At 44.0% G+C, this 26320-nt stretch overlaps 1 protein-coding gene across 1 annotated transcript in view; it reads right to left on the bottom strand.

The window, feature by feature from the left end:
- Positions 1-26320, bottom strand: part of CACNA2D3 (calcium voltage-gated channel auxiliary subunit alpha2delta 3) — a 959782-nt gene that overhangs the window by 102707 nt on the left and 830755 nt on the right. Inside the window, exons 28-29 of the mRNA XM_040407724.1 lie at positions 13093-13154; positions 7073-7117 (exon numbers count right to left, since the gene is read on the bottom strand). Of these exons, the coding sequence (XP_040263658.1) occupies positions 7073-7117; positions 13093-13154 (107 nt within the window). The remainder of the gene's footprint in view (positions 1-7072; positions 7118-13092; positions 13155-26320) is intronic.

Below are 26320 nucleotides of genomic sequence, written 5' to 3'. Positions count from 1 at the left end.
GGTATATGTAAAATGACACCCCAAAACACATTTCCCAACTTCTCCTGAGTACGGAGATACCACATGTGTGACACTTTTTTGCAGCCTAGGTGGGCAAAGGGGCCCATATTCCAAAGAGCACCTTTCAGATTTCACCGGCCAATTTTTACAGATTTTGATTTTAAACAACTTACCACACATTTGGGCCCCTAGAATGCCAGGGCAGTATAACTACCCCACAAGTGACCCCATTTTGGAAAGAAGACACCCCAAGGTATTCGCTGATGGGCATAGTGAGTTCATGGAAGTTTTTATTTTTTGTCACAAGTTAGTGGAATATGAGACTTTGTAAGAAAAAAAAAGAAAAATCATCATTTTCCGCTGACGTGACAAAAAATAAAAAGTTCTATGAACTCACTATGCCCATCAGCGAATACCTTAGGGTGTCTACTTTCCGAAATGGGGTCATTTGTGGGGTGTTTGTACTGTCTGGCCATTGTAGAACCTCAGGAAACATGACAGGTGCTCAGAAAGTCAGAGCTGCTTCAAAAAGCGGAAATTCACATTTTTGTACCATAGTTTGTAAACGCTATAACTTTTACCCAAACCATTTTTTTTTTACCCAAACATTTTTTTTTATCAAAGACATGTAGAACAATAAATTTAGAGCAAAATTTATATATGGATGTCGTTTTTTTTGGAAATTTTACAACTGAAAGTGAAAAATGTCATTTTTTTGCAAAAAAACCTGTAAATTTCGATTAATAACAAAAAAAGTCAAAATGTCAGCAGCAATGAAATACCACCAAATGAAAGCTCTATTAGTGAGAAGAAAAGAAGGTAAAATTCATTTGGGTGGTAAGTTGCATGACCGAGCAATAAACGGGTAAAGTAGTGTAGGTCAGAAGTGTAAAAAGTGGCCTGGTCATTAAGGATGTTTAAGCTATAGGGGCTGGGGTGGTTAAATAGGTAAGAGCATTGAAGATGTTGTCGTGGCTGGGTCTTGACACGAAAGACAGCCAGGGCAACTAAGGAGTGGCTCTGTAAGAAGCATTTCAAAGTCTTGAAGTAGCCTAGCAAGTCTCCAGACCTGATACCAATCGAAAATCTTTGGAGGGAGCTGAAACTCAATGTAGCCCAGCAACAGCCCAAAACCCTAAAAGATCTGGAGAAGATCTGTATGGAGGAGCGGGCCAAAATCCCTGCTGCAGTGTGTGAAAACTTGGTCAAGAACTACAAGAATCGTCTGACCACTGTAATTGCAAACAAAGGTTTCTGTACCAAATATTAAGTTCTGTTTTTCTATTGTAGCAAATACTTATTTCATGCAATAAAATTCTAATAAATTATTTAAAAATCATACAATGTGATTTTCTGGATTTTTTTTCAATTCTGTCTCTCATAGTTGAAGTGAACCTACAATAAAAATTACAGACCTCTCCATTCTTTGTTGGTGGGAAAACTTGCAAAACTTCCAGTGTATCAAATACTTATTTTCCCCACTGTAGTACATGACAATCTCTTTCAAAAAAAAAAGCTAGAACCAGCCCTGTACCTCATATGGATCCAGAGATCTCCCCATTCATTGCTCTAATGGCTCTGCTAGTTTATATCAAGCTGGAAGCTCTAGGGGAGTGTCCTTTCTCCTGCAGCTCTCTCCCTATCACAGCTCAGGAGGCATTTGAAGGATGCAACTGAGCATGTGCGGCCATCTTGGCGAGTCGGACAAAAAAAACAGAAGAAAAAACCAGAAGGTGGCGCTATACAGATAGATTTTATTGAATAACTCACTGGCTATACAAAATTTGTAATCACATGCAATTACAAAAGTATTCAGATCCAGGTGCTGGTTTGAAAACTGTAAAAAAAAAAATTTGAAATGGGACAACCGCTTTAACCTCTGTTTGACTTCCTTTTCATCTGGTGGCCACCAGATTTCTTCTGTCAGATTCCACATGATGTTCAGTAACTGTGCTATGTTTCCGCAGAAGTTGTGTCATGGAAGATGAAAAATATTCTTCATTCTTCAAACTAGCGCCTGGATCTGAATACTGCTGTGGGGTCACTGAATTATTCAATAAAATCAATCTGTATTGCATCGCCTGCTGTCCCTTCTTTTCCTTATTTCTATGTCCACCTGGCTGAGTTGGTCGCACATGCTTAGTTCCATCCTTTAATTGCCACCAACCATATCACCTGTTAGAGGCTGTTACAGGGAAAGAGCTGCAGCAAAAAGGACAAACCCCTTAAAAAGGACATGCACCCTGAGCTGTGATTGCCGAGAGGGCTGGATCAGAAAGAACACACCCCTTGAGAAAAGGACACAACCCCTGAGCTGTCTGCTTGAAATAAATCTAGCAAAGCAATTGGAGCAATGAATGGGGAGATCTCTGGATCCATGTGAGATACAGGGCTGGTTCTAGCTTTGTTAGAAAGAGATTGTCATATTACTATATGATGTCAGATTTTTTATATTAATTAGAGAAGAGCGAAGTATTCAAAAATTCGATTTGGCTGTTTCGCCAAATTTAACAAAAAAAAATTACTTTGTCACAAAGCGCAATTCTTTGTAAGTAGTGGGGGCAATGACAAGGAGCGGCTATTGCGCCGATCCCCATCATTGTAACCCTCATAATCAGGCTTACCATTTGCTCGCGTTGGGCCAGCCTTCACCATATTGATTGAAAATCTAGCACAAAATCTTGTGCGGCCCGTGATGACGTCATCATGTCAGCCAGCGTGGTGATGTCATACGTCAACACGCACAGGATTACGCGCGAGATCTTCAATCAAGATGGCGGCCGGCCCGTTGAGAGCAAATGGATCAGGTAAGTATGATTTTTTTTGTTTTTTACACTATTTCAAGGAAAATCGATTTGCTACCACAAAGCACGAGGAAATTCTGCTTCACGGCGAATCGAACTTTCCCTGAAATTCGATTCACTCAACACTAATATTAATCATGGGATAACTCCTTTAAACTGGATATATACTTCTGAACTGTTGGCCAAACACGCAGTCAACTGTTTTTTCTCTGGACCCTCCTCCAATAGACATGCAAACTCAGCTTCAGATCCAACATGCCTGTTCCTTCTCTCAACATCTGCCATTGGAAAGAATCGGGACACCCAACACACACTAGACAACTCATAGGTCCGGACGACATTTGCTAGCCTTTTCCTCCACAAATGAAATTAATCAAGTTGGAGTTCCTCTTGTTTGTTAGCGCAGTCTCTTATAATAGAAGTGCTGTCATGCCATAGTTTAATACTGCTACTCAATATGTGAGGATTTATAAGGGTTTAGACTAGGGCTACATGGTCGCTTTTGGTTGCCACCTCAGTGCTTTGTTATCGTAAACAACGCCTTGCAATTGTCATAAGCCACCTATGACTTTTACCTTAACAGTGAAACACTGAGGTCATGCTAAGAGTCACAATATAGCCCAAGCCTAATCCCAAGTCCCAAGGTGGAAATTATGTAGTAAGATTTCCCAGACTGCATTTTAATTTGGTGGTTTGCACCAGTAAGGTCTAATTTGTCCATCTCTTTCAAGTAATCTAGGTACCTATGTTGTAAAGCGGACAAGTGAATGTTGATAAAGGACCTGGCATGTACAATATATGTAATATGACAACTGTAAATAGGTCAAAATAGGGCTGGGCGATTATGACAATAGTGAAAATCACGATTAATTGAACATGTAACCTCAATTTTGATTATTGAACGAATATTTTGAGGTGTGACTTGGGGCGTGACTCGAGGTGTGGCTTAGCAGGGGGTGTTATATGACACAGGTTTGATCATATTTTGAGTTCTGCAAATAAGGCGATTTTATTTCTCCATTGGGTAAACACCCCCGTGTACTTGTCATACATATGCTTAAGTATGAATTGGCCTGGCCCACATATACCCCAGGCAGGGAAGGCTGTATACTGGGCTGTCCTGGTCCCCATTTACCCCAAGCAGGGAAGGCTATATACTGGGCTGTCCTGGCCCCTATATACTAGTCTGGAGCTTGCTGGATTCCTACCGGTTGTTTGCATCTCCCCTCCACCTCCAGACCAGAGCAGTGGAGGAAGTAGGGAAGCCGCCCCTCCCCTACCCATGACTGGACTAGTGTTGGAGCGATTCTGCAGGGCCAGACATCTCTGGAGCAATATCATTGGCGGCCTGGCGCTTGGTTTGGTGGTCAGTGTCTAATGACTCCACATTTGCACTGCTTGGCTTCTTACCCTGGCGCTAGGATGTGCTTCTCGTTCCCGGAGGCGGCAGCAATGACGGGCCCGCACTTGTAAGAGAGCGCACGCCGGAAGTACGCAGTTTAAAAAGGCCACTGCACTGGGACTACCGGCAAAAGGAGCACGCCGGCACCCCAGTATGTTCCTACATGGAGAAAGTTTAAGGAGACCACACGGCCCCCATATGGCGTCACAAAAACCGAACCCAAAAAAATGATATAGGCAACGTGCCGTAGGTTAATCCGGCTGATGACCGGTTCATCTTTTGTTTTCGATTAACCGCCCAGCCCTAGGTCAAAAGCAATTGTTCATTTGGGGTGAAAAGATGTTTGGAACCATTTTGATAATGACATCTTGAAGTGTGTGTGGACCCCCAAATAAATTCTATTCACAGAAGGGGTTAAGTTAAAAGCATTAATGTGTCCAAAGTGAATACAATCTTTCCAATCTGCTCATTAGATGACATCAAAGGGATAAAGTAGTTATGTACTGGGGTTATTTTACTAGCAGTCAAGTATTTGCTTTGTAATTCTGAATGGAATAATTAAGGACAGATGCTTCACTTGCTGCATTCTTCAAGCTCCTTGGGGCCAATGTATCTGGAGTTGTGCAACAATGTCACTGCCTCACAAATCACTTGTAAAGGAGTCAGCCTGTACATGATATCATGCTATAGTCCCTGCAAGTAGTCCAACCAAAAAGACAAATAATGTATACAGTATAGATATGTCCTTCCTTACCTTCATTCTTGGCTTAAGATGAACAGCTTTGAAAGAAAAAACTTGCATTACTCCCAACTCTGGACAGTAACATTTTATTTTTCAAAGCAAATCCTCTTGTGTCACTCATCTCAGGATGTCTCCAAGAGCCAAGGTAAGGAAGGACACATCTGTACATTGGAGGTCGCGGGCATTGAGTGCGGTATATGTTTGTATTATCTAACACATCATTATAACGTAAGGCTGCATCTACTCAGAGCCTTCTGTCACATCTATATGGTATCCCAAAGTATACCTCTGATGAAGGGATGAGCAAATCGATTTGTTACAATCAAAATACGACCCAAATTTTTGAAGCAATTCTGATTCGGTAGAATCAAAAGTTCTTCAAATTCCGGTGGGTAGAATTTTTCCAGAGAGGGAGAGAGAGAAAAAGAGCGTATTCAGGCATTTAAAGCACGTTCGATTTGGATAGAATGGATTTGTACCTGAATCGAAATTCTTGGCCGATTTAGACAAATCTAACTGAAATGAATTTTAGGAAATGTATTCATCTCTAGCTGTGATGAATCCTACTGTATACAGTGAAATACATTGAAAATAGGCTCCTCAAAATGTATAGTGTGTACATACTTACCAATATTGGAGTTGGCAAATTTGAATCCTTGTAAGTGCCCAAACCCAACCGGGAATATTCACTTTTAGGCTTGACAGCCTGAATTAGCCTCTGGAAATTTGTAAAGCCACTGAAAATTTGGGACTGTGGAATTTGGCAACTATGTGTGTGGTGTATGTTTTTTTTTTTTTTTTTTTTACAACAGATGCTTTTATGGAATAGTGTAGTTTACTACATAATTTCATACCATAAAAAAGGGTTTCTAACACATAACAATATGACTTATACTAAAAAGATACTATTTTGGCACATGGTACGTCAATAGTGCCTATGGATATGTTCAGCATATACACCAGGAGCTTCCTCTGTACAAATGATGATCATAGGGCCAAACAAGATGGGAACAAGACTTTATATTGAAACTTCCGTGCCTTCCAACCCGAGTCAACTTAAAGGCAGTCTGTCAGTAGTTTTGACCGTACTAAACTGCTAGGTAGGGGGGTAGGTAAAGCAGGAAAAACATATCTTTGTGGAGCTTTTCTCTTCTGGATTTGTGAGAATATGAAATGTTATTCTACTAGCTTATGCTCAATTTCCCATGGAGGTGCCTCACTGTGAAGTGCTCTCCTCATTAAGATGCATCGCAGCACCTCCTTCTGCACTAAATGACCACTGTAGTATCCAACCAGGAGACCACTCCAGTCACCACTTAGAGCAGTGGGGAGGAACTTTGAAGCGATTCAATTCAGAGAACACTTCTAAAGCTCCACCCCTGGGCACTTGAGAGAGCATAACCTGGCAGAAGAAAAGATCATATTCCTGCCACTCCTGATGAGAAAATCTCCACAGAGAGTATGTTTACCCTGCTCTATCCTGCCCCTACCTAGTGCTGTCAGCAGTTTAGCATGGTCAAAACTGCTGATAGACTCCCTTGAAAGTGTGAGCATAACAAGCACAATGCAACACACTGTACATACAGATCTTTTTAAGGGTACATTTACACGACCGTAAAATTTTATCCGCGTCCGATCCGCATCCGTTCCGCATTTTGCAGAATAGATGCAGATCCATTCATTCCTATGGGTAAATAAAATGTGCGGACAACGTTCAGTATGTTTTCCGCATCAGTGTTTCCGCATTTCTAGTCCGCAAAAATATGAAGCTTGTACTACTATTGTCCACACAGATCGGTCCGCAGCCCCATTCGAGTAAATAGATCCGCAAATTGCGGATAACATACGTAATAGTTTCTGTTCGCTCAGGACATCAGTAGGCGTTAAAGATCCATATCCAGGATCATATGGACCCAATATAAACATTGCTGGTTGAAGTATATCCAGAAGAGGATCAGACATACAATGCACCCCATGGCCTTTAAAATACAGATGTGTAGATGAAGTATCATCTCCAAATCTGAATTTACGGTCCAAATTGTTCCAATAACTATCCGTCTTAAAATCTCTTATACTGTTATCTCTCATCAATACATGAAAAGCCAAATTTCATAGTGTACTCACATCGTCATCACAAGTTCGTGAACACTTCCCATCCAGTGACGCACACTGAAATGACAAAAACATGGTATCATATTTTCTATAAAGTTCTTGGTATTCCACATATATGGAAAGAAATACATATTTTGAAACCTAGGCCTAAGCTCTAACAGGGATCGAAATTGGCAGACCAATGATTAAACCCTACGCTAGAATATTGCTTCATATGTGAGAATTAAGAATAAGTCCACTATGGACTGTAGTTAGCGGTAGCTGAGTGTGTTCAATTTAGGTAGCATGATACTGAAGAACACCCACTCAGTTCAGACTTAATATCTATGACAAATGTCCTGCTTTGAGCATTTCCAATCCAAACTTTTCTCATTTCAAAATACCCAGACTAACCATACCCCCCTGTATATGTTTAAGCGAGATCACAGATGCTTGGAATCCACCCACACCTTGAAATATCTGGGTAAAAGATACTATGAATAATTAGTTATAACATTGTGGTCTTTTTGGCTTCTAATTGTGCAACCTTTTTAGATCATTTCCTTCGACAAACAAATAAACAGTGACTAGAAGTTGACCAGATACTCATGAATATGTAAATCAGTTCATCTTAAAATGCATGGCAACTTGTCTTGTTTATGATACTAATTTTTTTCTGGTTTTTGATCTTGTTAAAATAAACATATTTCACAAAGGAAAGGCGTCCCACCATGAAGACAATTCAATTTATGGAGAGTACATCGATCAGCCATAATATTTAGGCTATGCTTCCACAATCAGATTTTCTGAAGCCAAAGCTTACATTATATGTGTCCTCTGTTTAGGATCTATTCCTGGCTTTGACTTAAAATATTGCATCAAGAACCTGGATCTAGATACCCAGCCTAAAACCACTGTGGGGTGAATAACATTGATCATCTTGTGACAATGGCACCTGACAAAGGGATATATCAGGATGCAAGTGAACAGTCAGTTCTTGAAGTTTATGTGATGGAAGCAGGAAGGAAAAATGGGCAGTCTTAAAAATTTGAGAGACTCTGAAAAGGACAGGGGCAACTGGGAACTTAAAGTGGCCCTGGAAAAAACTGAAAGTGGACCCATGTTGTAGGCATGTCCAAATTGACCAGCAATACCATAGTGCAACACAAAATACCAAACTTACAGAGCCAAATACCACAGTGAGGAACAAAATACCACAACGGTAGAGCCAAATACCACAATGAATCACAAAACAATGCCCCAGCAGCATAAAATACCTCCCCAGAAGCTAACCCTATGTAGTGGCCAGCTCCAGCTGTCAAGTTCTGTCCAACTACTCAAGTTGCCTCAGGATGGCAACGCAGTTGAATTCAGAAGGGGAGCATCAGATCATTACTTACCTGACTGGTGCTATGAGGAGGGCTTATTCTGGCCCCTGTAGGGTATATGGCCAGACCACATCTGGACAAGGGACAGACGTGAAATGGTCAGAGCATCGCCAAAATGGCAGATCTTGTGGGATGTTCCCAGTATCCAGAAGTTAGTACATTCCAAAAGTGGTGCAAAGATGAACCAGCCACAGAGTCATGGTTGTCCAAGACACACTAATGTGCATGGGGAGTAAAGGCTAGCCTGTGTGGTCCGATCCCACAAAAGAGCTACTTTTGCTGAAAAATTTAGTGCTGACTATGATAGAAAGGTGTCAGGACGTAGAACACTGTGGTGACTGTGGGACTTTTAGGGTGAAATTTGAAGATAGTTTTGCTAAACCAGCTAACCACAAGTTATACTCCCTTTACACTATCTCCTTGCAAAAAATTGGTGAGGTTTTTATTTCCAATAAATCATAAACAGCACAGATTTATTGCAACTATATTGGCATGCTGTCTTAACTATTTTATTTTTGTGCTATGTACCTTTTTGGAGGTGTGCACCTGCTTTTACTACTTCCTATACTCTAGTAAAACCACAGGAAGAGAATGGGTATAGTACCTGAGGCTGCCAAGTTCCCCTATTAAATAGACAATTCCAATAAACCTACCATATTATGAAACAGCTATAAGAATGCCGCTTTTACAGTAAAATTATGGACATCTGACCATGTTACATTTGATGGGATCATGCGATGACTAGCAGATGGACCTTACGGCCCAATAATCAGCTTACTGTGTGATCATTTATTGAATTGAGCTTTATTTCTTTCCTGGGACAATGATACCACCAGGGGTTTACAAAGTTTTACACCCACTAATGAGGAAAATCACTTTAAGGATTAGTCTGTCATGGGCAGTTTAGGTTCATATATTTATACGTATATATATATATAACATATATTTGCATACTGCAAACTGGACTCCTCCTAATGAAAGAAAAAATATATGGCTACCATGTTGGTTAGTTTTCATTTAACTTCATTACTTATTCCACCAGAGGTTCCATTTTTTGCAAAGATCTGTTTTAGCCTTTTGGAGACCATCAGCACAGAACTGGGTGGTCAAAATAGACTCATAAAAACTCATCTGGTTGACTTTCTAAGGGGTCTTTCACTTTCTCCACGGACCGCTCATGTTCTCTACTGATCGTGAGTCCATGGTTACACCAAGAAAGCATGCCCTATTTTTGTCTGTGATTACATATTTCTCACACACATTATGGTCTATGGATCCATGAAAACCATGGACACAACATTGATGCCAAGTTCACTTTATATGTGAGACGGGTTTGCTGTTTAAAGAGTTAACTTGGCCATACACCTTCACTAGCCGTCATCTTCATCTGGTTCCATCGACAGCTATTCTTCCGTATCTCCACATACAATCTCAGTTCGGCCGAGTGTGCATGTGTTCTCAGGGATGTTAGAAGTCTTAAATGTCAGCCAATCCCACCAGAATCATCAGGTTTGGCCGATGTTGGTCTAATGTGTATGGCCACCTTTACTATTAGTGAATCTAATTGCACTAGGCGTATTTAGATCAGTCAAGCAGAGCGTCATGGGAGATTTTATGTCACGGCTGAAGGTGGGGGAAACCCTCAGCCGTGCGATGCCAGAAGAGGGATGGTCGATGCAAGGCCAGGACAGGAATCAGGGAGCAGGTCACCTCCTATCAATCCCTAATTCTGACCCTGTCTCCTAGCCGTATGAGCCGACCCTGATGGTGGGAGGGCTCATACTCCGGAACCTTGAAGTCCCTTCTAGCCCTCAGGGTAGCCCTGGACTAGGAGCAGGGTAAAGACGACCTGTTCCTCCTGGATACAGAGGAACAGGAGTCTCACTGGTCAAGCTACAAAGAAAGGGGAACATGAACAGCTTATGGCAATGGCAGGTAAATGCAACAACACAACACCTACCTGCCACAGACACAGAGCCTGGAACCTATGTGTAAGTGCTGCTGTCCACAAGAACTCAAACGGACACAGCACACACCACACCTCACTCAGGACCATAAGCTGCAATAACAAGGAGACCAAACACACACCTTCATAACACCATGTAACATAACTTATGACCATAAGGGTGGCCCTCACAGACACACCCAGTGCACACACACTAGGAAGGGAATTAACCCTTCCCACACCAGGGAAGGGAAGACAGCCACTTAAAGGGGACGTGCACACATACAAAAACCTCGTGCACAACAAACAAACACAAGGCACACCTAATAGACAGGTTGCCAGGTGCAACCGCATGCAATGACAGTGAGCAGCCTAGCAACCAGCTCCAGCTGCCACATACCTAATGTTGCCAGCGGCAACCACAGGTGAGGCAACATACTTCAGCCCTCACCTGTGATTGACAACAACCCTAGACCACAGGCAACTGCATGCGGTTCAGGAGTCACGGCCAAACCATGGTCATGACACTCCCACCCCTCAAAGCCCCCTTACCAAAAAAAAAAGGGAAAACTAGTGAGGGACCAAACAAGGGGATAGGAGAAGGGGAAACAGCATCAAAACCTACGAGTCTCCCCAGGACTGCTGCCGGCCGCTGGAGCAACACACAGGAACCAGGAGCCGACTGCCAGGCTCCGGAGCAACACACAGGAACCGGAGACCAGCAAAGAAACAGCCCGGGGAGACCACACTGACATTGCGTCCACTCTCTATTAGCGTCCCCACTCCAGTCGCTGCCAACAGACACTCCTACCCAGCACACAGCCGGAACACTAACGGAATGCTGCCAGCAGACGACCAAAGATAGGAACATAGAGAGGGACGAGGGATCACCAACACGGACACGGAAGGTAAGGTGGCGGGGAATAAGCCGCCAGCCGCGCCGTTAACGGTGATCCCCAAAACGCTCTCCCTCCGGAGAACGTGCATGCACCCCACAAGATATGGCGAATGCATGCTGCACCCTCTTCCGAAGGTGTGCAACCGCACACCAAACAAACAACAGTGAGGGAAATAAAAGTAAGGGGACACCAAGACAGACAACGGTGAAGGAATGGCGGGGAAAAGCCACTCACCGCGCCGTCAGCGGCGAAACCCCCAAAACGCTCTCCCTCCGGAGAACGCACATGTACGCCGAAAACGACTGGCAATACATGCTGCACCCTCTTTCGAAGGGAAAACGCCACGTGAGGAGCCATTGTGGTCATACTGTCAGATGGTATTAGCCAGGAGGATGACTCCAGCAGACCACAGCTGAAGTACCCCTCAGACTTCTGCTCTAGCCCATGTAGCCACACCCACACAGACACACCCAGTGCACACACACTAGGAAGGGAATTAACCCTTCCCTCACCAGGGAAGGGAAGACAGCCACTTAAAGGGGACGTGCACACATACAAAAACCTTGTGCACAACAAACAAACACAAGGCACACCTAATAGACAGGTTGCCAGGTGCAACCGCATGCAATGACAGCGAGCAACCTAGCAACCAGCTCCAGCTGCTCGACTGCCACATACTTCAGCCCTCACCTGTGATTGACAACAACCCCAGACCAGAGGCAACTGCATGCGGTTCAGGAGTCACGACCAAACCATGGTCGTGACATTTTACCACTAGTGATTTTCTGTGATTACAATATTGACAGCAGACACAGCATTTACTGCAAAGAGACGCAGGCAAGTAGCACCTCAGGATTTAGCAGATTGTAATAGGTACTTGAGTGTGCAGCTGGACTTGGAAAAGAGTGGTGACTTGAAGCTCCTGACCCCTAATGCAAAATCTGTACCAGGATCCTCCATCTATGTACCATGTGCCATTTAAAATACTTGTGTATCTTGTGGTTTTTGTGGCCCCTCAGGCACTAGGGCCCAGTTGCAAATGCTACCTCTACTCCCACTATAATTATACTCCTGACACAGACCCTTTAAAGGGGTTAGCCCATCTCACACATTGATGGCATATGACCTGCCATCAATGTCAGATAGGTGCAGGTCTTACTGTACCTCTGGCACCCGCTCCTTTCTCCAGAACAGAGCCCCCAAAGTAAAGGACAGCACACCGTGCATGTGCAGCATGCTTTCCAGTCAACACTATGGAACTTCTGAAAATAGCCGATCAAGTGTGGAAAGCGTACCGCGCATACGCGGCCACCACTTCACTTACTGCTATGGGACTGCTGGAAACAGTTTTGGAACTCCCATAGCACTGAACAGAGGGTGGTCGTTCATGCACGATTGCTCTCCGTTCACTTTGGGGGCCCAGTTCTGGGGATAGGAGCTGGTCCTAGAAGTGTGACCCATGCCTATCTGATATTGATTGCATTTCCTAGCGATATACCATCAATGTCTGATCAATCTGTATGCAAACGGATACCATTTGTGGACGGATCTATTGATTGTTATAATGTGCTGTATATATGTATCAATATCCTAAATGTTTTTTTTCTGTCTCGTTTTATTAGTAACTTGCTCCATTTCAATTTTCTAAAATCTGGTGACCCTTTAACATCCCTCAAGGTTGCACACTGTTCTTTACTACAGCCGATATATTCATATTAGAATAACAAAACACAAACATCCAACAAAAACAGGAAATACAAGCAACGCGGGCAGAAATATGCAAAAATATATTTAGCAGAACAACAGCGGACTTTGCCTCACCTGTCTGCTGGCAATTGAGAATTTTCTTTGGAAAAATTCAAGCTTCATTTGAATACCGACAGCTGGAAGAGATTTAAAGATTCACTTTAGAATAATTAGGAGGGACTAACAACGACAGAAGAACAGATGCACAGATTGCTGTGTTCAGAAAGACAATCATGTTCTACACAATAGCTTGTAAAGGAGATACAAAAGTTTACAGTAAACAAGACTAAACGAAGAGAGCTCCTTGCCATCACATACCAAGTCAGTTTTGCTTTACCCCAGTTTTGATAAAACTTAAGGGGGTCATTTACAAACAGATATACGCCACTTTTTGGTGTATATCTGAGGCAGATTAGACCTGGCGTGGGTGGGCCAGCAGGTCCATCTCATTTATTATTTTCTACGCCTGTTTTAGGTGTAGAAAAGGGTCTAAATCTACTACAGCAAGGGAGCTGATGTAGATTTAGACAGGCAGTGGATACCCCGAAGTTATGTAGAGGCCGGCGTCTGTACATAAATTTGGCGCATCCAACGCCTGCTAAAGGGGTATTAAGATCGGCGTCTAAAACGCCGGTCTTAATAAATGGCCCCCTAAGTGTCTTCTGTTGCTGTGGATCGTAGTACTGTCTCATAGCCTGGGCTCTTCACAAGGACTGACTTCAGCTGGACCTTTTGATCTCAATATTGCTTCAGAGTCTGGGCCCACCCAAACATTTTGGACAATTGGGTGGCCACCTCAATTCTGGTTCTTTCCCAACAGAAGTAGAAGCACTCTTTTTTTGTTGAATCTTGGTCCAATAGTGTGCACCAAAAATGGTCTTGTTGTAACCAAGATGGCCATTTTTACATGAGAGATTGGACGATGATTAGGAATGAATGTTCATACAGTAGGAACCTTTATTCCTGACATTAGCTGCAGTTCAGTGGTGTAACTAGAAATGACTGGGTCCCACATTAAATATTTGAAGAATTTTTGAAATTTTCTTCTAGTTCAACCCTCACTCCTGCAGCTAGTAAAGATAAGTCACTCAGGCCTCGCCAGGCTGGATGCTGCTCTGTCCGTTTCCTACACGCATACACTGCATGTTATGTTACTTCCCTTGCTTCCCCTATAGCTACACCGTTGCTGCAGTTATATGCAGCAATGATTGGGGATGTATGGGGCTATGTATTGTTCGTCTTATAGTTTCCTTGTTTTGCTGGCAGCACATCCCTGTCGACAATTATGACAGATGAGGGTTTGTACAAAGGCTCATCCCTGATATTTGTTCTGAGCCTTGTCCCATGTAAAAAGGCCTTTAGTCTAAGGCTTATCTGTCCAGAGAGATCTCTGATTTATCTACAGTACATATAACAGAACAAACATATGAAAACCCAATGCAACCTTTCAATCAGCATTAAGAGGGTTTTCTTCTTTCCCCATATGGATGACGTGTCCTCAGGGTAGGTCACCAATATCAGATCGGCAGGTGGTCCTGCGAGCACTGTGATTTCCTCACCTGAGGATGGGACATCAATATGGGGAAAGCAGAAAACCTCTTTAAAGTGTAACTGCCGTTCTATTTTTATTTGTGTAATGTGTAGGGGCAGTGATGCTGACCATTTTTGTAATATACTTTAAGTACTAAAATCATACATTTCTATTAGAAAAATAGCTGTAAAGTGGCCCATTTTGAGCCTTAGCAACGCTCCCTTAGCAACGCTCCTCTGTCTTCTGTTTACATAACAGGGTCAGTGTGGAGCAAGTCTCCCCTGTTATGTAAACAGAAGACAGAGGAGCGTTGCTAAAGCTCAAAATGGGCCACTTTACAGCTATTTTTCTAATATAAATGTATGATTTTAGTATATTACAAAAATGGTCAGTATCACTGCCCCTACACATTACACAAAAAAAAAATGGAATGGCAGTTACACATTAACATTCTACATGTTAGGAAGTAAAAGCACGAGAAATATAATATTATGCACATTATTATTTATGTATCAGCCCTTTAACAAAATTTTAATAAAATAAAGTTACAGCAATCATTCTCCCATAGGGAGGATTTTTCTTTCAAACAAAATGTATTTGAAAAGTTTCATTACACTTACATTATAATAGCATTTGCTTGAATGGGAGAGAATTACCGAACAACAAGGCCCTCTCCATTTACTTCTATGGAAGATCAAAAGATAGTCGGCTAATTGAATGCTTGGCCTTTTTTGGAATTGCCATAGATGTAAATGGAAAGAGACATGCACGTCATGACCATGTCCTCATTCGCAGCAGCTGCAAAATGGGAGTCAGGGACCCCTGTTCTTGAAATCGGTGGGACCTGTGGACATTTATGAGATTTCCTGTGGATATGCCATGTGAATAATCATTTAAAGGGGTTGTGCAGGCAGTTTGTATTGATGACTTATCCTCAGGATATTTTTTTTTGTTTTGTACACTATTTCAGGTTAAATCGATTCGCTACCACGAAGTACGCGTCGAGTTGAATTCATCCTGAAATTCGGATCGAATTCAACTTCGGTGGATTCGATTTGCTTATCTCTAGTGATCAATATCTGATTGACGGGAGTCCGACACCTGACCCCCTTGCCGATCAGCTGTTGCTTCTTCTTCATTACACTGCGCGTTGTCTCCGTTGCATTGGTGGCATAGTGCAATTACAAGTACTCACTCCATTCAATGAAAGGAGTGAGTACTTGTAACTACACTTGTAACTACCATAGGTCACCAATGCAAAACCCCTGCACAACCCCTTTAAGCTTTAGGGTATTACGATGTGAGATGTAATGCATACAAGTGTATTATGGCTCTTTACAACCTGTGAATGAACGGAGCTGAACTGCAATATCAGACACAGCTGTTTCCTGAAAAAAAATGATTTTTTTTTTTGCAATCTTGGACAACCACTTTAACTATTACCTTTCATGTCTTTCTGTCTCTCTCCTTGAACTATGCATTTCCTCCGTGACCCCAGCGTTTGCATAGGAAGTCCTATGATTAGAGATGAGCCTGCACTGCTACCAATAGTGCTCAGAATTATTATCGAATGTTGTCAATTATACAATATTAATTCAGGATGAAACAGCAGAGAACGCACGTATCAGTGCGAGGAGCCCTAAGTGGACACAACCTGATTACAAGCCTCCTGTGATCATGGATGACACTGTGTGCTTGGCTTTTGTAGGGCGAACAAGCAGCTCATTTTCTGTAAGGAGAACTGTCAGCTGCACACGGGCGGCTTAAGCGTCTTCCTCATCTTCAAAGTCATGTTAACCCGACGGCAGAGGTCACCGGAGATCCAAATTTGTTCTCCAGATCAAAGGTAAAATGTAAACTGTCATTTTACCCTTTATGGCAAACATATGGGCGTTGTGTGCACGGTGATGCCCAAGTTATGAAAATATTTTAGTGGATTCCTTTGCAAATCTGCATCTTTCTTCACCTCTTTTACGTTGGGCATTAACATGACATGTCCGTGTAAGGACGGGAAACCAAACATTGTTTGATGTAGTAGCTAAAGAGGATTCCAAGAGAGAAGCCAATTCATTGAGGTAATGTTTGGCAAGTGGTCATAGAAGGAAAGCTTCTCGGACCAAGTGTTTGTGTGTGGACTGCACATGCAGGTGAAAACAGGAAACCAGTTTTATCATGTAATATAAATTACAAGGACATGATTGTACAGGGTGGGCCATGTATATGGATACACCTTAATAAAATGGGAATGGTTGGTGATATTAACTTCCTGTTTATGGCACATTAGTATATGTGAGGGGGGAAACTTTTCAAGATGAGTGGTGACCATGGTGGCCATTTTGAAGTCAGCCATTTTGAATCCAACTTTAGTTTTTTCAATAGGAAGAGGGTCATGTGACCCTCTTCCTATTGAAAAAACAAAAGTTGGATTGAAAATGGCTGACTTCAAAATGGCCGCCATGGTCACCACCCATCTTGAAAAGTTTCCCCCCTCACATATACTAATGTGCCACAAACAGGAAGTTAATATCACCAACCATTCCCATTTTATTAGGGTGTATCCATATAAATGGCCCACCCTGTATAACGGGTATGTCTACCTTTAAAGGGGTCTTCAGGGAGTACAATATTGATGACCTATCCTCAGGAGAGGTCTTCAATATTAGATTGGTGGGGGTCCGACTCTTGGTGTCACCATCAATCAGTTTTTTTAAAAGCCTGTGGCTCTCCAGTGAGCATGCCAAGCAGAGCGCCATACATTGTATAGTGGCTGCGCTTGGTATTGCAGCCCAGCTACCCATAGGTCATGTGATTCATGACTGTGACGCCACTGACCTAGGAAGAGGCCGCAGCGCGGAAAGGAGTGCCGCAGGCTCTTCAAACAGCTGATTGATGAGGTTGCCAGGTGTCGGACCCTCAATGATCAAATATTGATGACCTATCCTGAGGAAGGATATCAATATTGTACTCCTTCTAAGCATAGTTCTCTACGTAGATATGACATCCACAAAAAGTAATTTGTGGAAACTTTGCCTCAGTTATCTTGTACTGATCCTGACTGACAGTCTGTATTACACTACAGAGCTGCATTCACAATTCTGCCAGTTGTTGTCGGTAGCAGTCGACAGACTTGTTAACAGACATGTCCCTAAGAAGTTAGTTGAACTATTATAATACAAGTATTTTTTTTATATTTTTTACCAACAACAGATCACACTATGATGCCTGATGTAAACACTACCATTATGAATAGGGATGAGCGAACCCATGGAAGTTCATGTTCACCGGGTTTGGCCGAACTTCAGGTCAAAGTTTGGGTTCGGGACCCAAACTTGACCCCAAACCTGAACCCCATTTTCAATGGGGACCGGAACTTCACTTTATTATTTTCCGTTATAACATGGTTATATCAGAAAATAATAGAATTCTTAAAGGAGTTCTCCAGGTAATATAAAATGAAAATACTTAAATATTACTTTATAATAAATATATTTCCAAATACCTTTCATTATTTATTATGGCTCTTTTGTCGGGGGAGCAATCATCAGGGGAAACAAAATGGCCACTCTCCTACCAGTACACACAGAACCTGTCCTAATCACACAGGAGGACAAGTTACTTGACAAAACTGAGGTAAACAGCTGCCACATCCTCCTCTCTGCTCTGCTTGTCAGGGATTATGATCCTGAATACAGATGATAAGATCTTTAGCTGAATCTCGGGAGAATTTAGTTCAGAGGAGACATGAAGTACAGAGAGGACGGACAGGACAGACTGTGGTGATGTGGGGCTGTGGTAAGGGAGAATGCATATAAGTGCTGCTGCTCATTACCCCTACCCTCCTCTCTGTACTTCATGTATCCTCATGATTTCCATTCTCACAGAGCAGAGAGGAGGATGAGGCAGCCCTTTAGCTCAGTGTTGTGAAGTCCTTCTGTGTGATTAGGACAGGTTATGTCTGTACAGCGGACATTTTATTTCTCCTAGTGATTGCTCCGTAGACAGAACTAGCCACTCTAAATAATGAAAGGTATTTGGAAATATACTTATTATAAAGTAATATTTAAGTATTTTCATTTTCTTAATTCCCGGAGAACCTCTTTAAGACAGAATGCAAAACAATATGGCCATTTAGGGTTTTAAAAACTCACCGCATCCATGCATCCGAGCTGCAGCAGTTTCTTTTATCTTCACTGAACAGGACCTGCCAAAGGACCTGCGATATGCGTGATGACATCACCACATAGGAGAGAGCGGTGACATCACCGCGCACATCGCAGGGTTGCAGTTTGAGCTCTCTCATCTCTAATTATGAATGTAAGAATGCAAATTAACAGAATATGTGCTGGCCAAACATTTAGCAAGCAAGGAGTTGTGTAAGAGTTTTGCTCTGAAGCCTACAAAATTGTGAATGCTGCTCAGAACCTTAATAATAGACCAGCACTCAGTAATACAGTGTAGTTTCTCAAAATTACTTATGTAACTATTGATTAAAGAAGTTTCTGGTAGGATAATTTGATTTTAAAAAGGGGTCAAAATAACTTAAAGGGAATCTGTCTCTAACCACCTCTCAATAAAATAATAAAAACATCTGATTTGGGAGATGTGCCCTTGTCAGCTGAATCTAATAGTGTTGTTCCCATCTCTCTCCATGGCCACATTGCAGAGAAAATTGCATTTTATTAATAGTTAGTCCCTGAGTGCAATGAGGGCATTGCTATTGCACCTTGCTATACCTAACACTATTAGATTCAGCAGACAAGAGCACATCTCCCATGTCAGTTCGTTTTATTTTTTATTGAGAGATATTTAGTGAAAGATTATCTTTAATAAAATACTTGCTGATCCCCTTGTTCAGCCACTGCTCTGGCTCATTTCTATTTCCTGGTTTCAGGTGAAATGCCGTAGCCATGTAAGCTGCTGGCATTACAGTGATTGGCTGGCCGAAACGCGTCATCGGGTGCTACATAGTCTTAGTCAGGGTGAGCTGTGCTGAGGAAGGGACAGACAGTGTAGGGAGTGATTTAGGAATATTTTTACCACCAAAACTTTTCAGAGACCCAAAAGTCCTTTTAAGAACTATTGTGTGTGGCAGCAGCAATCTATATTTTTAGCGCAACCTGCGCTAAATTGCTAAAACTTTACAGACCCAAAAGTCCTTCTAAAGACTATTGTGTGTGGAAGCAATATCTATTTTTAGTGCATCCTGCGCAAAATAGCGTACAATAGTTAGGCCGCTGCAGACAGCGACATTATCTGTGCTACATCTCCAGTGTCCAAGTATGCACATCCCAAAAAAATCTGTGACATCCAGTGTACTTTTTCCGTAGACGGTGTCCGCTGCGGACAGTGACATTAGCTGTGCCACATCTCCAGTGTAAAGTGTGTGTTCATCCAAAAAATATCTGTTACATACAGTGTACTTTTTCAATAGATGATGTCCGCTTGTGACATTGACATTACCAGCGCCACATCTGCAGTGTAATGTGTGCGCTGAAAAAATGGATCTGTAACATACAATGTACTTTTTTCCGTAGACGGTGTCTGCTGTGGACACTGACATTACCAGCGGAACATCTGCAGTGTAATGTGTGCGCTAAAAAAAATTATCTGTAACATCCAGTGTACTTTTTCAATGGGCGGCGTCCGCTTCTGACAGTGACATAACCAGTGGCACATCTGCAGTGTAACGTGTGCGCTGAAAAAATGTATCTGTGACATACAGTGTACTTTTTTGCGTAGACGCTGCGGACAGTGACAGTACCGGTGGTACCTCTCCTGTATAACGTTTCCTCATGCCAAATACCAGTGACAGTCTCTGTAATTTTTCATTAGCTGCTGGTAACAGCATTGACATAATCTGCGATATATTTCCTGTTTGACGTTTCCATATCCCAAATACCTTTTTAAATTTGTTTGCGCATACACTTCCAAATCCTACGCTACTGTACGTGTGACATACTTTCAATCATATATAAGATTTAATATGAAGAAGGCGAGCAGTAAGGAACGGGGCAGTGGCCGTGATGCTGATGGTGCACGCAGAAGCCGTGACCCTGGGCGCGGTGAAACTGTGCCTGCTGCCAGAGCACAAGAAACACAACATCCACGAAACCTAGCTTCATGTCCCAGTTTGCAGGGCGGCGCAGGACACCACTCTTGAAGTCAGACCAGTGCGACCAGGTGGTTGGTTGGATTGCAGCAGATAATGCTTCCAGTCGATTAAGCACCACACTGTTTTCCACCAGTCCAGTCAAAGTAGCCAAGAGTCTGCTCAACTCAATCCTCACCCTGATACTCCTTCCTCCCACCATGGAGAGTCCTGGCAAACACGTGATCCCACACTCGGATATTCCGAGGAGCTCTTTTCATCGCCATTCCTTGATTTGGACCTAACGCCAAGCACGCTTGAAGAGGGACAGATCTTGTGCCCTGATTCCCAAACTCTTGAGTATCCACAGTCACAAAAAGATGACGGTGGGAAACGGCAATTACTGTTTAATGAGGTGGATGATGATAAGACACAGTTGCCAATAACTCAATGGCAATTACTGTCTCAAGAGGTTGATGAAGTGGATGAGACACAGTTGCAAATCACTGAGGTAGTGGTTAGGTCAATAAAACAGGAGGATGAACAGAGTGAGGAAGTGAAAGAGGAGGTGGTGGACGTTGAAGTCACTGACCCAACCTGGGAAGGTGGAAAGCCGAGCGAGGACAGCAGTACAGAGGGGTCTGCTGCACCGCAACAGGCTTGAATAGGCAGTGGGGTGGCAAAAGGGAGAAGGCGGGCCACACCAAACAGTCCCGCAACTGTTCCCCGGAGCACCCCCTGCGGAAATCTACCTAGCCAAGGGGTAGGTGTTCCACAGTCTCGCGCTTTTTTAAGGAAAGTGCGGACGATAAAAGAATTATAATTTGCAACCTGTGCCATACAAAAATAAGCAGGGGCGTGAACACTAGCAACCTCACCACCACCAGCATGATCCGCCACAGGGCATCAAAGCACCGTAATAGGTGGGCCGAACGCCTGGGTCCACAATCTGTGTCTGCGGGTCACACCACTGCCTCCTCTTCCCCTGTGTTACATGCTGGCCAATCCCCTGTCGAAGGCACAGGCGCCGCCCTGCACCTGGACTTTCGCAAGCACCATCAGCAACCACATCCACTTCCGTGTCCCAGCGCAGCATACAAATGTCCTTACCCCAGGCATTTGGACGCAAGCGCAAATACCCAGCCTCCCACCCACAGGCCATAGCACTAAATGTGCAGCTTTCCAAAATACTGGCCCTGAAAATGTTGCCATTTAGGCTTGTGGACACTGAGGCCTTCCGCAGCCTGATGTCGTTGGCCGTCCCGCGTTATGCACTACCCAGCCGCCACTATTTTTCAAGGTGTACCGTGCCCGTCTTATACCAACATGTGTCCCGCAATATCGCAGCTGCCCTGACCAACGCAGTTACTGGGAAGGTCCACTTAACCACGGACACATGGACAAGTGCATTCGGCCAGGGATGCTACATTTCCCTGACGGCACACTGGGTGAATGTTATGGAGGCCGGGAGCGAGTCGTACCCTGGGATGGCACAAGTGCTACCGACAACAAGGATTGCGGGCCCTACGTCAATCAGGGTTTCCACCAGCACCTACGTTAGTGGCTCCAACCCCCACTTCTCCTCCTCTGCCTCCTGCTCCACTTCCACCTCCAAATTATCCGCGTGCAGCACCAGTCAGTCATCAGTCGGTAGCTGGAAGCAGTGTAGCACTGCAGTGGGGAAGCGGCAACAGGCCACGCTGAAGCTGATATTCTTAGGGGACAAACAGCACACCGCTGCAGAGCTATGGCAGGGGATAAGAGACCAGATTGAGCTGTGGTTCTCGCAACTCAACCTAGAACCAGGCATGGTTGTGTCTGATAATGGCCGTAACTTGGTCGCGGCTTTAAAGCTCGGCAAGCTCACATACATCCCATGCCTAGCCCACGTCTTAAACTTAGTGGCTCAGCGGTTTCTCAAAACCTACCCCAATTTGTCTGAGCTACTGGTGAAGCGCCGCTTGTGTGCACATTTCCACAAGTCATCGACAGCTTCAGCCGGTCTGTCAACGCTGAAACAGCGCTTGAAATTGCCAGCTCACCGGCTGTTGTACAGCGTGAGCATGTGCTGGAACTCCACGTTCCACATGTTGGCCAGGTTTTGTGAGCAGCAGAGGGCAGTTGTGGAATACCAGCTGCAACATGGTCGTCACCTTTCCACTCAGCTTCCGCTATTCACAAGCGAGGAGTGGCCATGGATGTCTGACCTCTGTGAGGTTTTAAGAAACTTTGAGTAGTCAACACAGATGATGAGCGGCGATAACGCTATTATCAACGTAACCATCCCGCTTCTTTGTCTACTCAAACACTCGCTGCTCACAATTAAGGACAACGCTTTGCATGTGGAAGAGGTGGAAATGGGGGAAGACATTACACAGGGTGATAGCCAGACCACCCTCAGTTCGTCTTATCAGCGCAAATTGGACGATGAAGTGGAGGAGGAGCAGGAGACGGTTGCCTCCGCTACAGAGGGTAGTACCCATGCAAGTTTAATTCCATCTGTTCAGCGTGGGTGGGCAGAAGAGGATAAGGAGATTGAGAGTGATCCTCCTGATGACGACAGCAAAGTCTTGCCTATTGGTTCTCTGGCACACATGGCTGCCTTCATGTTAGGCTGCCCTTCCCACGACCCGCGGGTTATACTCATTTTAGACAACACGGATTACTAGTGGTTCACCCTTCTCGACCCCTACTACAAAGAGAACTTCTCATCTCTCATTCCTCTGGTGGACAGGACGAGCAAAATGGTGCAATACCAGAAGATCCTTGTTGAAAAATTGCTCCAAACATTTCCATCTGACAACGCTGGCGGCAGAGTCCGTAGTTTCTTGGCCAACCGAGGAGGGGAGACAAGGGGAACACACAGCAGTTAAAACAGAGGCACGGCAACACTCTCCGAAGCCTGGGACAGTTTCATGACACCCCGCCAGCACCCTCACCCTGATGTGCGGCCTAGTGTCACAAGGAGGGACATTTTGGAAGATGGTGAAGGAGTACATAGCAGACCGTGTCAGCGTCCTCAATGATCCCTCAGTGCCTTAAAACTACTGGGTTTGGACACATGGCACGAACTCTACGCCTTGGAGGTGCTGGCCTGCCTTGCCGCCAGCGTCTTGTCTGAGCGGGTATTTAGTGCTGCTGGTGGCATTATAACAGATAAGCGTATCCGCCTTTCAACTAAAAATGCTAACAGGTTGACTCTTATAAAAATGAACAAGGCCTGGATTGACCATGACTTCTCGAGTACACCAGAGGAAAGCTGATGAACATAAAGGCACTTAAAATATGTTGTTTATAATGTACTGAATACACTGCACCCATTCCACCACAAACAAGGGTATATGGTTGAATCTTCCTTTTCTCATCCTCCTACTCTTCCATCATATCAACATGCTTATTTGTCGCATATGATGCCATCGCATATATGCCCTTCACATATAATGTTTTACAGGGTGAGCTCAGCTGCAGGCCCTCGCATATAATTTTTTAGAGGTTCAGCTTACTAGCAGGCCCACACCTAAAATCTTTTACAGGGTCAGCTCAGTAGCAGGCCCTCGCATATAATTTTTTAGAGGGTCAGCTAACCAGCAGGCCTTCATCTACAATCTTTTACAGGGCCAGCTCACTAGCAGGCCCTCACCTACAATATTTTACAGGGTCAGCTCACCAGCAGGCCCGCACCTAAAATCTTTTACAGGGTCAGCTCGCCAGCAGGCCCTCGCATATAATGTTTTACATGGTCAGCTCACCAGCAGGCCTTCACCTACAATCTTTTACAGGGCCAGCTCACCTGAAGGCCCTCGCATTTCATGTTTTAGAGGGTCAGCTCACCTACAGGCCCTTACCTACAACCTTTTTAGAGGGTCAGCTCACCAGCAGGCCCTCACCTACAATCTTTTACAAGGTCAGCTCACCAGCAGGCCCTCGCCTATAATATTTTACAGGGTCAGCTCACCAGCAGGCCCACACCTAAAATCTTATACAGGGTCAGCTCACCAGCAGGCCCGCACCTAAAATCTTTTACAGGAACAGCTCACCAGCAGGCCCTCGCATATAATGTTTTACAGGGTCAGCTCACCAGCAGGTCCTCGTATATAATTTTTTATAGGGTCAGCTCCCAGCAGGCCTTCACCTACAATCTTTTACAGGGTCAGCTCACCTGAAGGCCCTCGCATTTAATGTTTTAGAGGGTCAGCTCACCTGCAGGCCCTCACCTACAACCTTTTTGAGGGTCAACTCACCAGCATGCCCTCACCTACAATCTTTTACAGGGTCAGCTCACCTGCAGGCCCACACCTAAAATCTTTTACAGGGTCAGCTCACCAGTAAGCCTGCACCTAAAATCTTTTACAGGGTCAGCTCACCAGCAGGCCCTCGCATATAATGTTTTACAGGGTCAGCTCACCAGCAGGCCCTCGCATATAATTTTTTAGAGGGTCAGCTCACCAGAAGGCCTTCACCTACAATCTTTTACAGGGTTAGCTCACCTGAAGGCCTTCACATATAATGTTTTAGAGGGTCAGATCACCTGCAGGCCCTCACCTACAACCTTTTAGAGGGTCAGCTCACCAGCAGGCCCTCACCTACAATCTTTTACAGGGTCAGCTCACCTGCAGGCCCTCACCTCCAATCTTTTACAGGGTCAGCTTACCTGCAGGCCCACACATATAATGTTTTACAGGGTCAGCTCACCTTCAGGCCCGGGCATATAATTTTTTAGAGGGTCAGCTCACCAGCATGCCCTTAACCATAATTATTTTCAATGGTCAGCTTAGCAGCAGACCCTCACCCATAATGTTTTAGAGGGTCAGCTCAGCAGCAGGCCCTTGCCCCTAATGTTTTAGATGGTCAGATCAGCAAGCCCTTGCTCCAAATGTTTTAGAGGGTCACCAGCAGGTCATCAATCATAATGTTTCAAGGGTGTGTATGATGCCCTCCTTTATGTGTAACAAAGGGTGTATTGGACTGCCGGTTCCTTGTAATTTTTGGCAGCCCTTTAACTTAGTGCATAGGCATTATGAGTGTAGGAGTCCCACTACCTGAACAATTGTACCACAATGTGAATGAGGCCCTCCTTTATGTGATATACAGGTTGTATCGGAGTGCCTCTTCCTTGTATTTTTTGGCAGCACTTGCACTTTATATACAAGTAAATATACAGGAAAGAATGTTTCCTAACAATTTTTCCTGTAAAATCGATTTTATCTTTGGTTTTGTGCGTATTATTGTCAGTCTGTAAAAGTGGCGTACTACTCGGACAACATCGTTCCCAGCAGCAACCTAGGGAGTTTAAGATGCATCCAGACATCCTCCCCATGCTGTTCCCGAACCATTTCAGTGGTGTTTCCATAAATTTCTGACCTTTTCCTATGAACCAGGCACCCTCCCTTCTTCAGAGCAGGGGGTGCCTGGTTTAATGCTCGGGTTCTCCCATTGACTTTCATTATACTCAGGTGCTCAGTAGAGCACCCGAGCATCCAGATGTGTTCATCCAGAGCACCCAAGCACCCGAGCACTTTGGTGCTCGATCAACACTACTTCAGAGCTAAAATCTCCCAGAACTCCTTGCTGACTAAGGGCTCACACCGTGCTCTGTCTGCATTCGTAGCTCCGTTCCATGGCCCCGCAAAAAAGATAGAGCATGTCCGATTCTTGTCCCCAATCGCGGACAAGAATAGGCATTT

This window comes from Bufo bufo, chromosome 9, assembly GCF_905171765.1.
Source record: "Bufo bufo chromosome 9, aBufBuf1.1, whole genome shotgun sequence".
Taxonomy (NCBI): Eukaryota; Metazoa; Chordata; class Amphibia; order Anura; family Bufonidae; genus Bufo; species Bufo bufo.
This window is presented reverse-complemented; position numbering and strand designations above follow the sequence as displayed.